A 17,395-nucleotide genomic window follows, 5' to 3' on the forward strand; every position below is an offset into this window, starting at 1 on the left:
TCCCATAGAATTTCCTAATCTTTCTCCATTCAGTACAGCCAGACACTTTGTGTTTCAGGGAAATAGGATTCCCATATTTATGTGTAGAGACCATGCCATTAATATTTCTCACATTGCTTTGAGACTGTATAACAATTTCAAAGATTAGCCCTTACGTTGCTCCTGGCTGTGGCTGATGAACTGGTCATCTCTACAGGCAGTAAAATATTACATTTTACAAGAGTCAGAAAGTCTCTTCTGTAAGTGTAACAGAGATAGAGAGGTATACTTACCCTATCTCAAATGCCGGAAGAGTGCAAGGAGGAATGAGTTCCATTGGTGACTGTAGAGCAATACATCTTTCACACCGAGGCATACTAAATTATATTTTGCATTTATAGTTTCAAGCAGTCATTATTTTTTCTCACCTTGTATTTCATAGGAAAGGTTCCCTCCATTTCGCTTTGAGAAAGCCTACTTCCAACCACTGCTTTTATTTATTTATTTTCACTTCAGAGCCAATATTCTTGTCTCTGAGTTTGCAAAGCTGAAGGCTCTGCCTGTTTCATGTCAAAATGACAATGGAAAACATGATATAACCCCCTCCAACAACAACCGTTTGTTGGCTTTAGTTTGGATAAACTTCAGCTCTGGGACTTCTGGCTTTGTTTAGTGAAAGTACAGCAAAAGAGATTCCTTTCAGATTAGCTAAGAGACTACTTCCATTTTCCCTCATTTACGTCAAACCCTTCATTTAAACATGAACTATCAGAATAGGAACGGTACCTCCTTTAACAATGTCTGCATATTTTTGTCTTGCTTTGATTCACACAAGTACTCCATGAAGAAATGTTTGCCAGGGAGGAGAAAGCATGCACAGGACATTGAACAGGAAGAATGTGATGATAATGGAAAGATATATATTTTAAGGCTGAATGTGTTTTGTTATTTTGAAAGCCTAGGCTTTCTCTTACAGCTAAAGGGGCACCCAAATGACTCTCAAGAAATGGAGGACGTGACTTTTAGATTTAAGACTTTAGCTGAGTTTGTACCAGAATGGCCTTCAGCATAACACAAAGCTATCCATGGCCACAGGAAACCCATCCCTTTCGGCTGCTGGTTTTCTCTTTCAGTCACTGTGTATCCCACCCTGGAGGGTGGCACAGGCACCTCTGCTCTCCTGCCAGGCCACAAAAGATTTCCTTCCATGTGCAAAACTTCTGTGGGCTGCTATGGTGGCTTCAGGCACCGCTTTATTCCCAGCCCCAGCACTGTGAAGGGCAGCAGAATCACAGGAACACCCCATGCACATTTGCAGCAATTCAACACTGGCAGTTCTTGGAAAACTTCTGGACATAAGTAGTTCCCACTGAAATTCCCCGCAATTCATGCCCAGTGACCAATCAGTGCATTAGCAGACTGTCTGCTGCAAGCATCTCTTTACCTCTCTTTCCCTTTGTGCTGCTTCTTCTCTCTCTTTTCTTCTGTCTTCTTCTCTCTCTTTTCCTTCTCTCCATTTTCTTTTAGGAAGAGAGGCAAGGGCAAAACTGCAGCTCCTTTTTCAAACAGACACAGGAGAAACAATTGCTCACCCGAACACAGCTAATGGAAAATATGGGAAGCATTGCTCATTGTTCCTTTGATGTTCAGTCTAATAGCCACGCTGAGAATCAAAAGAGAATGAACTACATCCCTATGCTTTCCTTTGGCTATAAGCAGCAAAAATAGAATATCTTGGAAAACACTTCTATGTTCGTGAGAGGCTCTTTTAAAAAAATTTATATTTTTTGTGTGTTTGGCTTTAAATCCACTGTATGGTGTTTGCTTGTTTCCCTGCAGAGCAGTAGTCATTCTGTGCCAGCTATTTAAGAGAAGAATGTCCTAGTGAAAGCAAACAATAGGCTGTGTAGTGGGAATTGCAGATCTTTGAAAAGAGTAATTGAAATCTGCTCAGACATTTCGAAGATTCTTTGCACAATATTCTAAGACTGTTGGTGGCTTAGTCATTAGCAGGGTGGTCCTCTTTGTAGATCTCTCTTTTTTGTATGAACAGAATAGCATAAATATGGAGGGGGGAAAAAAAAAAGAAAAAGGAAAGGAGAGGCATTCAAGTTCAACTGATTCTTTTCCTGTTAGACCAGCTGAAGAGAGAAAGAGCAGTGTAAACTTCTTTCAGTGAAGAATCAAAAAAAAGTACGGAGCCTCTTCATTTATCAGGTGTTCTCTGGCTCAGGCTCTTCCACTCATACCTTTTAAGGACTCTGGCAGATAAACTCTGGTAGATCTGGCTGTGTCTGCTGAAGATGTTCTTGCCCTCTTCTGCTACGCGGCGCTGTTTATTCTCACCCTGTGCCAGCAGGCGTTGTTGCTGCACAGAGCAGGGAGAGCTAACTGTGTGCCAGGCTTCAGGCAGCCACTTCAGTAGCAATGCTTCTGACCTCTGATATTAATAAAAAGTCAGCTCTGTGCTTGCAGGCTCTTTACCACACCGAAAGTGTGGATTTCCACCTGACACGGGAATTAGTTAGGAAGATCCTTAGGTCTTCATGCTTGAAAAATAGGCATAGAACTTGATACTCAAAAGTGGCCCAAAAATTAAGAAAGTTGTCTTTGGTACCCTGAGAAAACCCTCACAGTAGTCATTTTAGTAGCCTTAGGAAGTTGACAATAAGAACGTTGTATCCAGTGTACAAATAGCCATTTAATATCCTCTATGAGGCAGATTAAGAAGAATTTCAAATACTGCCATCTGTATCCAACAAACTGTCCAAAATGGATGTGGGGTGAATTAGTACAAACTGGAATAAGGAGTGAATGAATACAAACTGTTTTGCAGATGCAACTAGGCTAACAATGCTCTGTGCATTCAGAATCCGCCCCCCCTTCTGAATTACAAATACCTTTAATTTATTGGCAGCCAAAGATATGATTCTTTTCTTTAGACAATACGCCAGAGTTCTTTAATCCATCACTGGAATATGAAATACAAGAACCAAACCCTTCATTTACTTCCAACTTCTGAAATTACAGGGAAATCAGTAAAATTGTGCAGGGAGTTGTGTTAGTGTAGAATTTGACCCCCTGCTGCTTTACTCATCTCTGATGTAGATTCGCTATGGCCATGGAGTTATATTGGGGCTGACTTTGTCCAACATATCTGAAAATATAAAGGATATTACCATACGTACTATACTGCATTGTAACATTTCCCATCTGTTTCAGTCGCAGGAGAGAAGCATTGAATCAAGCTGATTTCTTCCAAGACAAACCACAGAAATGGCATTGCATAAAATTGTTAGCCCTCTCACTGAGCTAAGGGGAAAGATAAGATCATGTCCCACTTGAATCTTTAATCACCTGATAAAAATTGTTTTAATTACAAAGTTAGGCAATGAAAACCAAAAATCATACATTTTTTCCCCTCGCAGCCTTTGGGTTTTGTCTTGTGAGAAGCTTAAAGTATCCTGAATTAAGTAGTTATAGTTCAGTGTTTTACACGAGGTGCTATGTAGAGCAAGCTGTACCAATTACCAGTTTCAATGGTTCCTTTTCACTTAGTGGCTCAGAAGCTGAATCTCTCTTTCATGATGCTTTGGATCTGTCAGACTGGTTGTACAGTCTGGGAAACCTGCTTGTACACAATGACTTTTCCAGTTTTTCTTTATTCTTGCCAGGACAGATCTACTGCAAGAAATGTTGCAAAGAACTCTCCAATGTTATAAACTATTCCTGGTCCTTGCTAAAATCAGAAATGCAGAAGTATGTCTTTGAGATATACCTTAGGGATATTTTTTTTAAAAGTTCTGACAAAATGTGCTGGATTTTGGTAAATTTTTCCACTTAATTGATCCTAATAATATTGACCATGAAGCTATTATTTTTCTTTAGAAATATGTTAGGCCGACTTCTTATGGAATAAAATTGGCAGTGTTCATATGTTCAAGTGTTCAAAATTAAGATTACTTTGACACTTGGACTCTGGCTGTAGAAGTCTTCATTGACTGCCCAAGGAGTGGGCAGGATGTATGTTTAAAGAAACTAATAAATTCATAAAATCATCAGTAATCACATCAGACCTTGAATTTATGTCAGTTTCTGCTTGGTTTAAGACACAAGTCTTTGTGCCATTTGGCATCATTCACTCTGAAGACAAGAAGCACATTAAAATCAGGTTAGTGCAGAGTAGTGAGAATTTATGCCAGTGCTACAACTAAATAGCCACAAATAAAGTGATTGCAGCCTGCTGCTTATTTTTAGAGTGACACCAAATGGCACAAAAGGTGATGTGCCAAAAAATACTGTAATGTAAGAACAGAGGGAATGGAAAAATCTCATAGGCATTTTACCAATAATAGGAATAGTGACTGAAAAATTATGCAATGGTCCCTCTAAAAGGCATTGAATGCACTGAATTAAGATTAAATACTTACTGTGTGTCCTGCTCTAATGCAAATGGTTACCCTTATTAAAAGGTTTGGCCTGTCAGGCACTGAAGACCTTCAGTTCCCACCAGAATAATTAGAAGTTGATGTTCTTTAGGTCTGATCCAAAGCCCAGCAAAATCAAGGGAAGTTCTGATCAGGCAGTGCTTAACCTTCATCAGGAATAAATTATGCACATTCTGCAGGTTATAGCAAAAGAGGTCTATCGCTACTAAAAAGACAGAAGTATAAATATAATTGTCTGAGTTACAGAGTCAACCTGTTGAGAGAGGTCTTTGGAGAGGAAGACCCAGAATAACATCTCAGTAGAGATGGTCATTCAGGAATATCTTCCTCCCTTAAAAAAACAATTTAGGCCATGATGTTGCTGAGGAATAGCTAACAACAAAAGGAGTATAACCATCCCTTGCATCTATCAGATGTTTTTTCTCAAAATGACTTTTATAAGTTCAGAAACAGGTATAACAATTGTCTAGGCAACCCCAAAAAAGAATCAAGGTGACAGACATACAGCCATCTGCTCTATCCTGCCCCTTGTATGACTCAGTTTGAAATGAAAGTTCTGCCAAAAACAACCCCCACCAACTAAACAAACAAAAAACCCCTTCTTGCACTTTGTTTTCCTGTTAACAATTTTGAAACAAGAAAACTCTTCTGCCATTGTTTTTCATGCTGGACACCAGCTGAAGCCAGTGGGGCTGTTGTGTAACATCGCTGATGGGATATCGCTGATCCCTATTTCAAAGCAACGCTTATGTGGCAGGGTGACCTTTAGAAGCTGCATGAAGAACATCATTCAAGGATGTCACCATGCGTGCCTGAATAGAGAAACATAAATGGTGAGACAGAACAATGTGACAGATTCAGCCACTTTAGACCACATTACCTTTGAGAAGAACAATAGCCCTCTGAAGATAAAGGAGAAAAATTAACATAAATCACACTTTGAAAGATTAGGAAAAAGCCAATAATCTACAAGGAAAATAGAGGCATTTTGTGTTTTACTTGATAGCAAATATGCTATAAGGATATTTTTTAATCCTGATATTTCTAAAATTTCTAAAAGCTGCAGAAAGGTTGCAGCATTTGGAGCTTATAAAGATGAATGAAGGGAACAAGCAATGATTTGTTTAAAATGCAAATACTTCTTTGTACCAGTGCAGGCCTGGAGTATTTTCCATTTTGTAATCTGAAAGACAGATTGGGTGAGTCTCAGAGCAAGGACAGTTTGGCTACATGGCATAATGATCCTTTGCCTGAGAATCCAGTCTCTTCTATACATTGCCAGTGAAACAGTGCATGTCTCCTTTCCACAATAACTCTGCCAGAGAAGTACAGTATTATGATTAACTAGCATTCTTTCATGCTGCTTTCTCTTTCTTGCTGTGCATCTGAGTGAAGAGGAAAACGTCTAGGACTAGCGCAGTGGCAGAACTGTTCAAATGCCAGGTTTTTTGGCAGATGAGCATCCCTAGAAGTAAGAAAGCTTCAGTTTCAGTCTGAAAGCACAGGATGCATGCATCCTTTTTGGTGTGAAACTTGGGAGATCTGTGAACCATTCATTCATACTCCTTTTCCATTCCACCCAATAGCAGTTCTTCCTCCTACAGGACATGGAGTAGGAAAGGATTTTTAAGATGGACCCACTCTGATTTTTCAAAGCCTGCATTTAAGTGTTTTATCAATTGAGGTGTCAAGCCTTACAAAATATTACATCAGTGCCATTAAATCTGAAAATGTCCTAATAGGTAAGTATGCCCAAACTGGCCCTTGTGTCTTCATGCACCGTGTGAAATGGATTCGATTAATTAGCTGGTTGTTTTAAGACAGTTCCAGCTGAAAGAATGTCTGTAGGCCTTGCAGTTGAAAAAAAAATCTTGTTAAACCATTTCTTTTCTTACATTTTCATTTTTTTTTCCTGACTCTTATGAAACAGACACTATTTCAGACTTTTCGAGTACTCAGCACTTACCTGACAGAAGAACATGCGGACAAACCAGGCCATTCTGGCTCAGCAAGCCAATTACTTCATTATGAGAGTCCGTTTGTTTCCATTACTGTTCACAGGATGGAACGAGCATGTTTGATTTTCTTATAAACATCATCATAGTACCAGGCAGGGAGCCCAAACCATTTGCTTCAAGGTAGACGCTGTGGCATTCTTTTCTGCTCAGTAAATGGAAAGCAGCAACGCTGCAGACGCTGGGATGGATTCCTCCATCTACTCCAGCGTAAGGGAGAATTGTAGCATTTCCATTGCAAATGAACAACAGATCTCCTTTCTACTTTGTCCTTTGGTTAAACAATGTATAAAACAGTGCTGGAATACACAATAAATAGATGTATTTGCTATAGAAGAAATGTAAAAACACTTTTTGAAGTAACCATCCTGTAAAGCAAATGACCAAAACCAGGTCAGAATAAGAAAGCACAAGCTTTGTACAGTTAAAAATCCATAAAAAGCAACAGAAAGACCCTTCTTAGCTTCAGCAGACTTTGGATCCAGTCAAAGTTAGAGGGAAGGCCTCCTTCATCTCAGTGCTTTAGCCTTTACCAGATTCACTTTAAATAAGAGCAAAAACTGTTTGCTTGACTCATTTTGTTTGTGATCAGATTCTCACAGATCAAAGCTCCTCAGTTTTGCTTCCCATGCCATCATCAAGCGGCTGCTGGAGGATTGTGAGTCACCTCTGTGTGGACTATTGCCCTTTCTGAGGCAGAACAAGACAAGTTCAAGATGTTCTTGAATTTCAAACCGTTTAGTCACATCTGCAAATGGGATATATGAGCCTGCTACTAATGGAATAGCTGGACATTTGCTTTGTCCAAAGTGGAAAAGCCTGTGGTTTTTGAGGATACTGTTAGGAGATTTTTTCCTTTTGCAATATAACTGTGATTAAGTCATGATCACAGTGCTTGCACAAATGCAAAGCCAAAAGCAATTGCAAAACAGGTCAGCTTCTCAACTCGATAACAAATTCCCATTCACCTTACTGGAATCGGGATTATGTCCCATATGACATCTGTCATCCTTCAGGCCCACAATGACCATATTTGTTTTCCCCTGTACACATTTGGGCTCTTTTATGTACCACACTTATAGGTCCTTTGAGACTAGATGGTGATTTTCCTTTCAGCTTTCCCTATTGGTCTGCTTACATACAGCTGCTAGTCTGCTTAGAAAATGGGAAATAATTCAAAACCAGCATATGACAAAGATTGTGTTGCCTTTTTTACTTTTCTTCACTTTTTAGGCTGGTCCAGGGAAATGCTGCTCACAGGAAAATCTTTAAAAATGTGAATGCTCAGTAAACAGCATAAATGCAAAGTTATTGAGGCTTTCAAATATTAAACTTTAATGTTTTGTACAATGAATTGGAGATTGACGCAGCTTCCAACAAACTATTGCAATAACTGCCATAGAAGTGAAGTGCTGTATAGCCACCATATTTAGGGCTTTGGGAAGAAGAAGAAGATTTTGCATTGCCACAGGCGAATACTGTTGAGTTTTAATATTTTTTTAAATCTTAGGCTAATATATATGTTTAGGAATCAATAAGAAAAGCTGGCTAAGGCAAGTATGTGACTGTTTTATTGCAAGTCTAGAAATAGGCAAGTCAGCTTTTTTACAGCCTTATTATTCCTATATGTTACTTAGCACAAATCAGCTTTCCAAAGGATTTTGGAACTAACAGTTAATCTTTATGAGCATTGCAAAATGCATTATGTCATAACATGCTGACACACAGATCTACATCTGAGCACAGAGGGGGTGTCTCGAACAGACTAAATCTTCCCAGATGTAAGTTTCCTTTGGAAGCCTATTTAATACTTTCATTCTGCCAAAGGCCGCAACGATTTTCATTGCAGCTCTCCTAGCTTATTTCTTAATCCATTTAACAATGTCCAGAAAGTTAGAAGCAAATATGAGTGTCGTTATATCCAGATGTCTGCAATTTTTTCTTTTCTTTCTGTTAAATGTTGCCATCTACTGTAGAATAACTGAATGACAATCTTGTGAAAATGCAGAGAAATCTGCTTTATTTTCTTATTACTGTAAAATTATGTCAGTCATTTTGTGACACATTTTAAATTTCCATGATTTTCATCAATATTGTTGACTAAAATATGGAAAGGTGAGTATTCGCCATGTGAAAAATTGGTCACTGAGAAAAGCCTCTGCTTCAGAAAAGAACAGCTGTCTTGAAAACAGAATCTTTTCTAACCAGCAGTGCAAAAATATGGGAAAGATGGCCCTTTTCTGTTCCCCATTTGAGCTGTCCTCTTCACTGTAAGGCAGCAGGATCACATCTCTGGAAATAACAAAACAACAAAAAAAAAATTAAAGAAATGAAGCGAGGATGAAGAAAAAAATGACATATGAAAATGCAAATTCTTGGATATGAATTTCCTAGTGAATAAGAACCCTGCTGTCTTAAACACATAATTAAAAAAAATTGTGGTTTTGAAAGGATAAGAGAGTGATACCGAGAGCTGAAACTCTGAATATTAAAAATAATCAAACATATCTTACAGGTACAGAAGTGTGTCTACACTATGCCTTTTTTATATGTGTATGCAATTCATATAACTGTACATTACATATGCACACAGTAACAGTATTAATTCTTTTAGATCTGTATCATGGTACCTTTATTTAACAATTATGTATAAACTATGTTTTGCACTAAACTAAAGAAAAATCATCTCTTCCCGTCCTCATTATGTTTGTAAATGAGAAGGACGTTTTAACCTGTGGATCTGGGAAGCGCTTAAGCAGAGAGACAGCTGAGTACATCACTCTCAGGTGAAGTGGACCTACCCCCACCCATGCTCTCTAGCGTGTATCCAGCCAGCTCCTTTTAGACGGATAACAAGCTCTAACCTCCTTGGTAGCTTTGATGGTATTCTGCCTCCCACAGTATACTGCTTTCGAGGTCTTTGTGTATACAGCAAACCACTCGTACACTGAGCTACTCGGCTTTTGCCACTTTATAATTCAGGTTTTTTCATGAGTCATTAGAGAGACTATAAACAAGATTTCATTCATAACACTGCACTTCTCATTTTTAAAATACATTTCAGCCTTTTTGTTTGTCAGGAAACATTTGTCATTACTCTTGTCAAGGCTGGGCAGTTTGGTTTTTTCCTAAGTGCCTGGTTTGATAAAGGAGGAGAATGTTTCTTGCAGAAACAGTCAGCAATTAATTAAGCAGAGAATCAGCTTATTTACCTTGGATCCACTGACATGATTCTGTGGCGTGAGAGCTGGGAAACCAAGCAACTTTTTTAGAAACTAAATCTAGGTTGGCAGACTAAGAAGGGATGTCGAGATCCTCTTCAGAGGTGGTGGCTGTTAGGCGGTGTCCTTTGAAGCAGCATCTGATGTCGTGACCCAGTGTCATGGTGGGTGTGAGGAAGATGCTGTCCTGGAAATAAGAAGTTCTTCTCCACCTCTCTTGTGCAGGATCTGAAGTTTCTGGTGAGGCCCAAAAGGTGGAGAAGCGAAGGGAAAAGGAAAAAGTGAATTTCCAAGTGATAGAAAATGTCTGTGGGGGATTAGTTTTCATATGCCACTGGAATGTTTTAGATTTTAAGATTTTTTTGTGTTGTCAAAGAAAGGTAAAATACTAGCTCCCAGCCTGATATCAGGCACAGGAAAAAATGTTGGCTTGAAAGTGTCTGAAAAGGATTTTTGAAGCTTTTTGCATCTTGTTGTTGTTCTAATCAAGCTGGTGGTCAAAACCAACTCTTAACCATAAGTAATGTCAGCCTTGACAAGTCAACATTTTCCTGTTTGCTTCTTTTATAATTGAAGTGCAGAAATAACACAAGTTGGTGTACACAGAAAGCCTGTGGTAGGGTTGGAATTGGGAAAAGAAGCCTCCTGTCCCATGCAGTGCCCTGCTCCGAGATCCCCACTCTGGTTCTCCACTCAGTGAGCCAGGAGGTCTTGGATGTCTTCCCCATTGCCCTGACAAAGCTCGTACACGGAGGTGATGAATTTCATGGATGACATAGAGGAAGAAGTTGGGTTAATATGGACAAGGAAAAGCACCTGAGTGAGACACTGGGAAGGGAACAGAGCCTGAAAAACTAAGCTCAGTTGAGTACATGGCAGTAAAGACGGTGAACGGTTCAGGTACAAAAGACAAGAGGATTCAGGGGAGATGAAAAGGGATGTTATGTGTTATGGGAAAGATGAAACCAAATAGAGAAAAAAGGGACTGAAGCAGAAGCAGCATGAGAAAAGAGGAAACACGTCCAAGTGTGTACCATGCTAAAGAGCATGGGTGTTTGTATGGAAACAGATACCCACAAATACAGAGAGAAAGAAAAACAAAGAATGTAAAGAGAAAAAAGAGACCAGTGTGCTAACGCAGTAGTGGAAAAGAGAAAAAATGGAGATGAAAGATGCCACATGTGAGACAAGAAAAAGGGACTGCATAACCCATAGGAATGGACTGCACTGTAAATTTGGACTCAGTCTTGTACTACATAGTTATGACAATTACAACAATTTGATGACATTCAGAATTTTCTGCCTGGAGCCAGTGGTAATTTTAATGTCAGAGCTTCGAATTACATCTTTTGGAATTTTTTTTTTCTTTTTGACAGGTCATGTGTAATAGGTAACTTATTCTGATATTAAAGATTTAAGGATGATGTAGGTACACAAATAGCTCTTTCTCTGGAATTTTGTGTTTGTAAACCGAATTATTTTGAATTATTGATGGGAAAAAATCTTATTCCATTATTCAAGACATTCACTGATACTTATATTTGCAATCTGAGACTTCTAATAACTTCTACAAAACTTGCAAGGAGCTTGTCTAACTTTGTAGTGTTATTTTGCTACTGGTTGCTTAAATGACTGGGCTTTCTGGATCTTGTTTCTCTAAGAAAATACAAATCCAAAATGTAATGTTTGAAGCTGGCTTTCATCAGTCTCTTCAAATTCATTATCTACAACAAATTTGATCAGTAGAATAGCTGTTGGAAGGAATTCACAAAGCCATGAATATTACAGATGAACAATGTTTTTTTCTGAAAATACAGACACTTGTAACATCTGAGCGGGCCAGATGACACATTAGTTGCAAACCATTTGGGCAATTAATGTGAACATTCTTTTAGATCTATTGCATACATTGGCTTTCAAAAAACACTCTGAAAACACTTGGTGCTAGCTGTTAATGCAAGATGCTAGCGACAAGAGTTCATGCTGGACAGACGGCTTATTCCACATCCATGTGTAAGTGCTCATGTTGGCACAGGGGGGCCAATGATACACTTGTTTGAGAGACTTGGCACGGTTGCTTTTTAGCTGCAGCAGAGAATTCAATTGCTAATTACAGAGTAACTCAGTCTGACACTAAAATTAGTCGAGACAGAAGATTATCACATATTTAATTGGGCTTTGGATCAGCTCCAGGAGGTTTCCATTGATGTCTATTTATAGATTCAGAGCAGACTCTGCAACTAATGTAACAGATCCTCCCAGTGTCTGAAGAGAACTATTTAGTCTTTTACTTCACGTGCATAAACTATATTACAGTAGAAAACAAAACAGACTATCCAACAGCTTTCACGTTATTCATCTTTGATTTGGAAAACACATTTGAAATAATATTGAACACTATTTTGTCTTTCTTTCCAGTCGCAGGATGTACCCATCTTGGGCAGGTTTATGCTGACAGGGATGTTTGGAAACCAGAGCCATGCCAAATCTGCGTGTGCGACTCGGGATCTGTTCTCTGCGATGACATCCTCTGTGACGATCAGGAGCTGGACTGTCCCAACCCAGAGATTCCCTTTGGAGAGTGCTGTCCAGTTTGTCCACAAATAACACCACAACCTACAACAGTAAGTTTGTTCTCAATGTCGTTACTTTGGTGTTGTTGTCTTCTTGGTCCATGTCAACCTCAATTCATTTTCTTTTAGATGCTTTTAAACACTTTTGATTTAAATGCTAAGCTTGTCACTTTCTGATGCTAAGCAAATACTTAGGATGGGCAAATTTTGCCAAATCAAATAAAAAAACAGCTTGAACTTTCACAGAGTTTTATCTTTTTTTTTTTTTTTTTTTTTTTGTGAAATTCAAGAATACTTCTGTATTCTGTCAGAGAATTGGTCCCAGATCTGATAAAATACTTGTTAGTGCTTTGGGCTATGCAGCTGAAAGCATGAAGTCCAGTTTTACGTAGACAACAAGCACAGATAAATAGTACAAAGGGACAGAGGGCAGCAATTAGCCATTACATTTTTCATTTTACAGAGAAGCATAGGAATAATGCAAACAGCTTATTTGTTGACTGCATGCTCCATCTGTATCCATGAAACTAATGCCAACACAGAGTTAAAGAAAGTTAGACAATTTTCACAGCATACTGCAAGTGTGCATTTCTTATCAACTCAATTCCACATCATCGCAGAGTAAATTTCCTTTTGCAGAGTTATTGCTGACTTAATGCCGTGTAAAGGAAAGGTGATTCAAGCCCTATATCTCTAATTTATCACCATCTTGTTTATAGCCACCAACATTATCTAAACCAGTTGCAGCAACTTAACCTCAGGAAAATCAAGAATGTTAGTGCATGCCAAGTCCCCTGCCTAAACTGCTTCAGTGGGTGAGCCAGCTATACTGAGCTCTAAGGTTATCTGAACATTTCATCTTTGTTCAAGATCCATGAGATTCTGTTAAAGTACACAGATTCCCACAGGCACATTGAAGATTCTTATCCAGAAGATAAGAGAGTGAGAGAGATGTGTATATGGAAAAGAAAGGGAGATGTACTTCTGCAGCTCTATGGTATATCTGCTTAAACATGAAATGTCATATAGAAATACGTCACCTAGTTTTAGTTTCACCACACTAGCACAACTGTACTGCTTCCAGGATTACCTGAGCTACTTCACTGGACAGTTTTAGAGGTATAAACAAGTGATGCATACAAGCATGCTGGAGTTTTAAGCACAGCTCCCTTTCTTGTTGAGTCTAGAGACTCTTAGCAGTTCTGTGGTTCCTGGTAATAAACAACATGTCGACTACTTCCTCCATCCTCTGTCTTAGATATCTAAGAGTTTGGTCAGCCCACTGGAAGCTGTCCTGCTGACCTTGGATGGTGTATAGGGAAATGTGGCCTTGAAAGATCCAAGGTAATTTCAGCTGAATATTCTTTGCTGCCACTAGCAGCTGAATACATAAAAACTGATTTGAACTTTAACTGAGAATCCAGATAGTAACATGTAACTGAATTATTATTTGCAAAATAAATAAATTGGAGGAGTAAATCTGAGAAATTAAAATTAGCTACATTATCACACTTAACATGCTGGATTGAGAAGGATACAAGAAAACTGCCCCTTACAGCTTTCCACGGTGGACTTCTGTCTCCATTGTACTCAATGGCAAAGCTCTACTGACTTCATTAGTGCCATGTTTTTGCCTACAGGAGAGGTGTAGCTTTATGGATGAACCATGAAAATACAGACGAAAGACTGACCAAAAACCCCACAGCTTTTAAATATACTGTATAAGAATAAATGGAATTCATTTGATAAAACTATATTCCAATGTTTAAATGTGCTTTCCTCTTGTTTATATATATATATATTCAGTTTTCAGTTTTATTTTGATTTTCTTTCTTAATTTAATTACTTTTCCTTTTTTTCTAGACTCCTTCAGCAGTTGCCCGAGGCCCCAAAGGAGACCCTGTAAGTGTGGCTTTTTTTTTTCCCAAGGAAACTAACCAAATCAAGAGCCAATTCCTGTAGTGCTATATATCCCATTCAAGCTGCTGAGATATCCAGCTTTCATTGATGTCTGCACTGTCTGCAGGACTGTGCCATGTACTTATTTTCAGGTAGCCCTTTCGCTTCAACAAAACTCTCAGAAATTTAAACTGGAAAAACAGAGAGAGAGAGAGAGAGAGAGAGAGTTTAGTCCAAATTGTATTACGTTTGTTATTTTTCTTCCCAGTAGGCAAAAAAAAAAAATATGGACTGCACTAGCAGTATTAATTTTAGATTCGGGAATTGACCTGTTTAATATTTCTAGTGTGTTCGATCAAATACCCGCTGCAATAAGACTCCAGCAACTAAGATGTATTTCCATGTGTGAATTTTGTCTACTATGTCTTTCCTGAATGTTCAGTTGCGGTCTTAGCTATGTTTAACAGAGAACGTTTCCCATCACAATGACACAGACTTTGTTACAAATGGAAGGATTTGTCCTGCAATGCCCTTGCAGTTGGAGGCAAGTGCTGATGTCTGTATCTGCTCTGTTTGTGTCTTTGCAGGGTTCTCCTGGAGTTCCAGGCAGAAACGGTGCCCCTGGCCCTCCAGGACAGCCAGGTAGTCCTGGAGCTCCTGGCCCCCCCGGGATCTGCCAGTCGTGTCCCAGTATAAACGGAGGTGTAAGTCATCATTACGTTCAGCTTCTACCTTGTTGTTCATAAGCATAGAAAGCAGAACTGTAGGCACCTAGCCTTTGCACCTTCACACGTGCTTTGCTTTCAGTGGCATCTGTCTCTCATTTGTGCCTTTGAAAAACACAGCTGAGTAGTAGGTGGGGTTTTGTTGTTGTTTTGGGGTTTTGTCCACAAAATTTGGCTGGAGTGCAATTAAATCTCTGCCTTATCTTATTTTTTAAAACTTTTGGAGCCAAATCTGATGAAGGACTTACATAACTCAGAAATAATCTGACCAGAAAGAGTGCAGGAGGAAGTATGTCCCCTCAGGCTCAATGGTTAGGGAACTCTCTTGCTTTCCTATATTTTACCCAATGCATGTTTAATAAAGAAACATTCCCAGGAGACTAGATTGAAACACAGGTCCTCTGCTTGCAGAGAAGTGCCATGTAAGTACTATTTGTCATGCTCCTGCTTTATTTCTGGACGACTGAATTGTGAATTCTCTTCTGAAGCGTTGGGCGGACTCAGCAAGAGAACTAATTTTAACTAAAGTTTCTGTGCAGTTGGATTTGTTAAGGGAGCTGAGCCACAGCTAGTGCTTAGAGATGGCATTGTCTCCCATGCAATCGAGCAAGCCTAGCTTTACAAGATGGGATTGCATTAGCACAAAACTGTTAAAAATTCTATGCTAATACAATTGCTACTTTTGAACATAGGCCACTGTTTGTAGCTTCCATGTATGTTTCCCACTCCCAGGTAAGCCAAAAACTAAGGAAAGATGCCTTGGTCTTATTTAATTCTGAAAGGGAATTGCATGTGAAGGACTGAGCTTCTGGGAGAGGTACCCACGGATCAGTTAACCAGTCTCTATGGACATCACAATAACATACCAAGAGAGCTACTGGGTTTGGGTTGGCAGATGCAGACACAGGAGGGGATGACAGGCTGAATTAGTCACCCACTCCAACACAGTATCAAAGATGCGCTGTTGAATCCTGACGAGAAAATTGGTATCGGTAGCACAGGAATCTTCTGGTACCTGGTCAGCAAAGGAGCTGGGTCCACAGTGGCTTGGGTTATCAGGTAGAACACTGCATGTATTCGACCTTTCCTGCTCAATCACCTCTGTGCCATTAATGCATAAACTACATTAATGCCATGTTATTCAACTAAGTTTGCTAACATCTGCATAATAAAATCAACACATGCCAGTTAAGAGGTTTACATGGGAATTCCTTGAAAAACTGACTTTTATAGTTTTCTTTTTTTTAAACAGCATTTTAAGTAAATGTGTGTGTCAAAGAAGCTATCTGCTCTCAGAAAGGCCCACAGGACATGTTTTCACTCCATGCCTTGGACTGAGCTTCCATTTGTTTCAAGATAAATTGTCAAAAGCATTGAGGCTTGGCTGCTTGGGCTCAAAAGTGATGATTGTATTTGAATTATTTGGAGTGACATAGTGAACGGGAAGGGAGAAAGGGAAAGATGGAAAATGGCATTAGGAAAAAAGTGTAACACTCAGTTTTCTGAGATGTGTAAGTTCCCATGCATGAGGTAAAAAAAAATTATTTGTAATTCAGGGAAGGACAGACTTATATGTATTATATGTAAGAGATTTTTTGCTATAAAATACTCTGAGACATTCATTAGTCACAGGTAAAAGAAATGAGGAGACTAATAATAAGCTGTTAAGCTGTTGCATTCAGAAATGAAGAACTGTGCAACAGAAAATATTTCATCAATTTCCTTGAGTGACAACTAAGGCCAACAGAAAAGAGGCTGATAAAGAAAATGGGGGGGAAAGCTTAAAAGGAGTCAAACAGGAATGAAAAAAGGAGAGAGAAAGGCAATTTTTTGGCTCAGCTGAGGCCCAGCTGTCAAGATGAAAACTGGATGCACACAACATAGGGAGCTAACGTTACCATGACCATAAAAGAAAGATATTGGCTGGGCTTCTCTTATGGATGATTTAAAAATATGGCAGCTATGTGTCAAACAAGTACTACTCAATAGATACAAATGAGTTATTTCCATACATTTGCCATACCAATGTAAGAAAAGACTTATTTGATTTGTAGCAATCACCTGTTTTTCTTTTTCTTTCTTTTTTCTTTTTTTTTTTTTGTTTCTTTCTGTTCTTCTCTATTTCTTTTACAGAGTTTTTCTCCACAGTATGACTCCTATGATGTGAAGGCCGGTCCAGGTGGTATCGCTTACCCACAGGCCATTGTAAGATGATATAGCCTTTTTTCTGTCCTTTCTTTTTTTTTTAAAGAACAAATTTTCTGCTTGTAGATTATACCTTGGATGTGTATGTACCCTGATTTTAATTTAACAAGATAAGTTTTAATTTAATTGTTGCCTGCAAGTGGAATGAGATGTAAGGCAGCAGTTTACTTGGCAATATCATTCTAGAAAGTAACTAGAGATTATCTGGGGTTTTTGCCTTTTCTCTCTCTTTCTTCCTTTTCTTACCCTCTTTCCTTTTCTTACCTTCTTTTTCCTAATCTCTCTCTGATTCACTTTCTTACACTACCTAAGCATTTATCCCTTTCTCCC

General features: G+C 38.9%; 1 protein-coding gene across 1 annotated transcript in view; it reads left to right on the forward strand.

The window, feature by feature from the left end:
* The window catches only part of COL3A1 (collagen type III alpha 1 chain), a 53,669-nt gene that overhangs the window by 6,519 nt on the left and 29,755 nt on the right, over window positions 1–17,395 (forward strand). Inside the window, exons 2-5 of the mRNA XM_082311442.1 lie at window positions 12,082–12,287; window positions 14,100–14,138; window positions 14,723–14,839; window positions 16,994–17,065. Coding sequence (XP_082167568.1) covers window positions 12,082–12,287; window positions 14,100–14,138; window positions 14,723–14,839; window positions 16,994–17,065 — 434 coding nt within the window. The remainder of the gene's footprint in view (window positions 1–12,081; window positions 12,288–14,099; window positions 14,139–14,722; window positions 14,840–16,993; window positions 17,066–17,395) is intronic.

Source organism: Platalea leucorodia (genome assembly GCF_965183815.1).
Source record: "Platalea leucorodia genome assembly, chromosome: 5".
NCBI lineage: Eukaryota > Metazoa > Chordata > Aves > Pelecaniformes > Threskiornithidae > Platalea > Platalea leucorodia.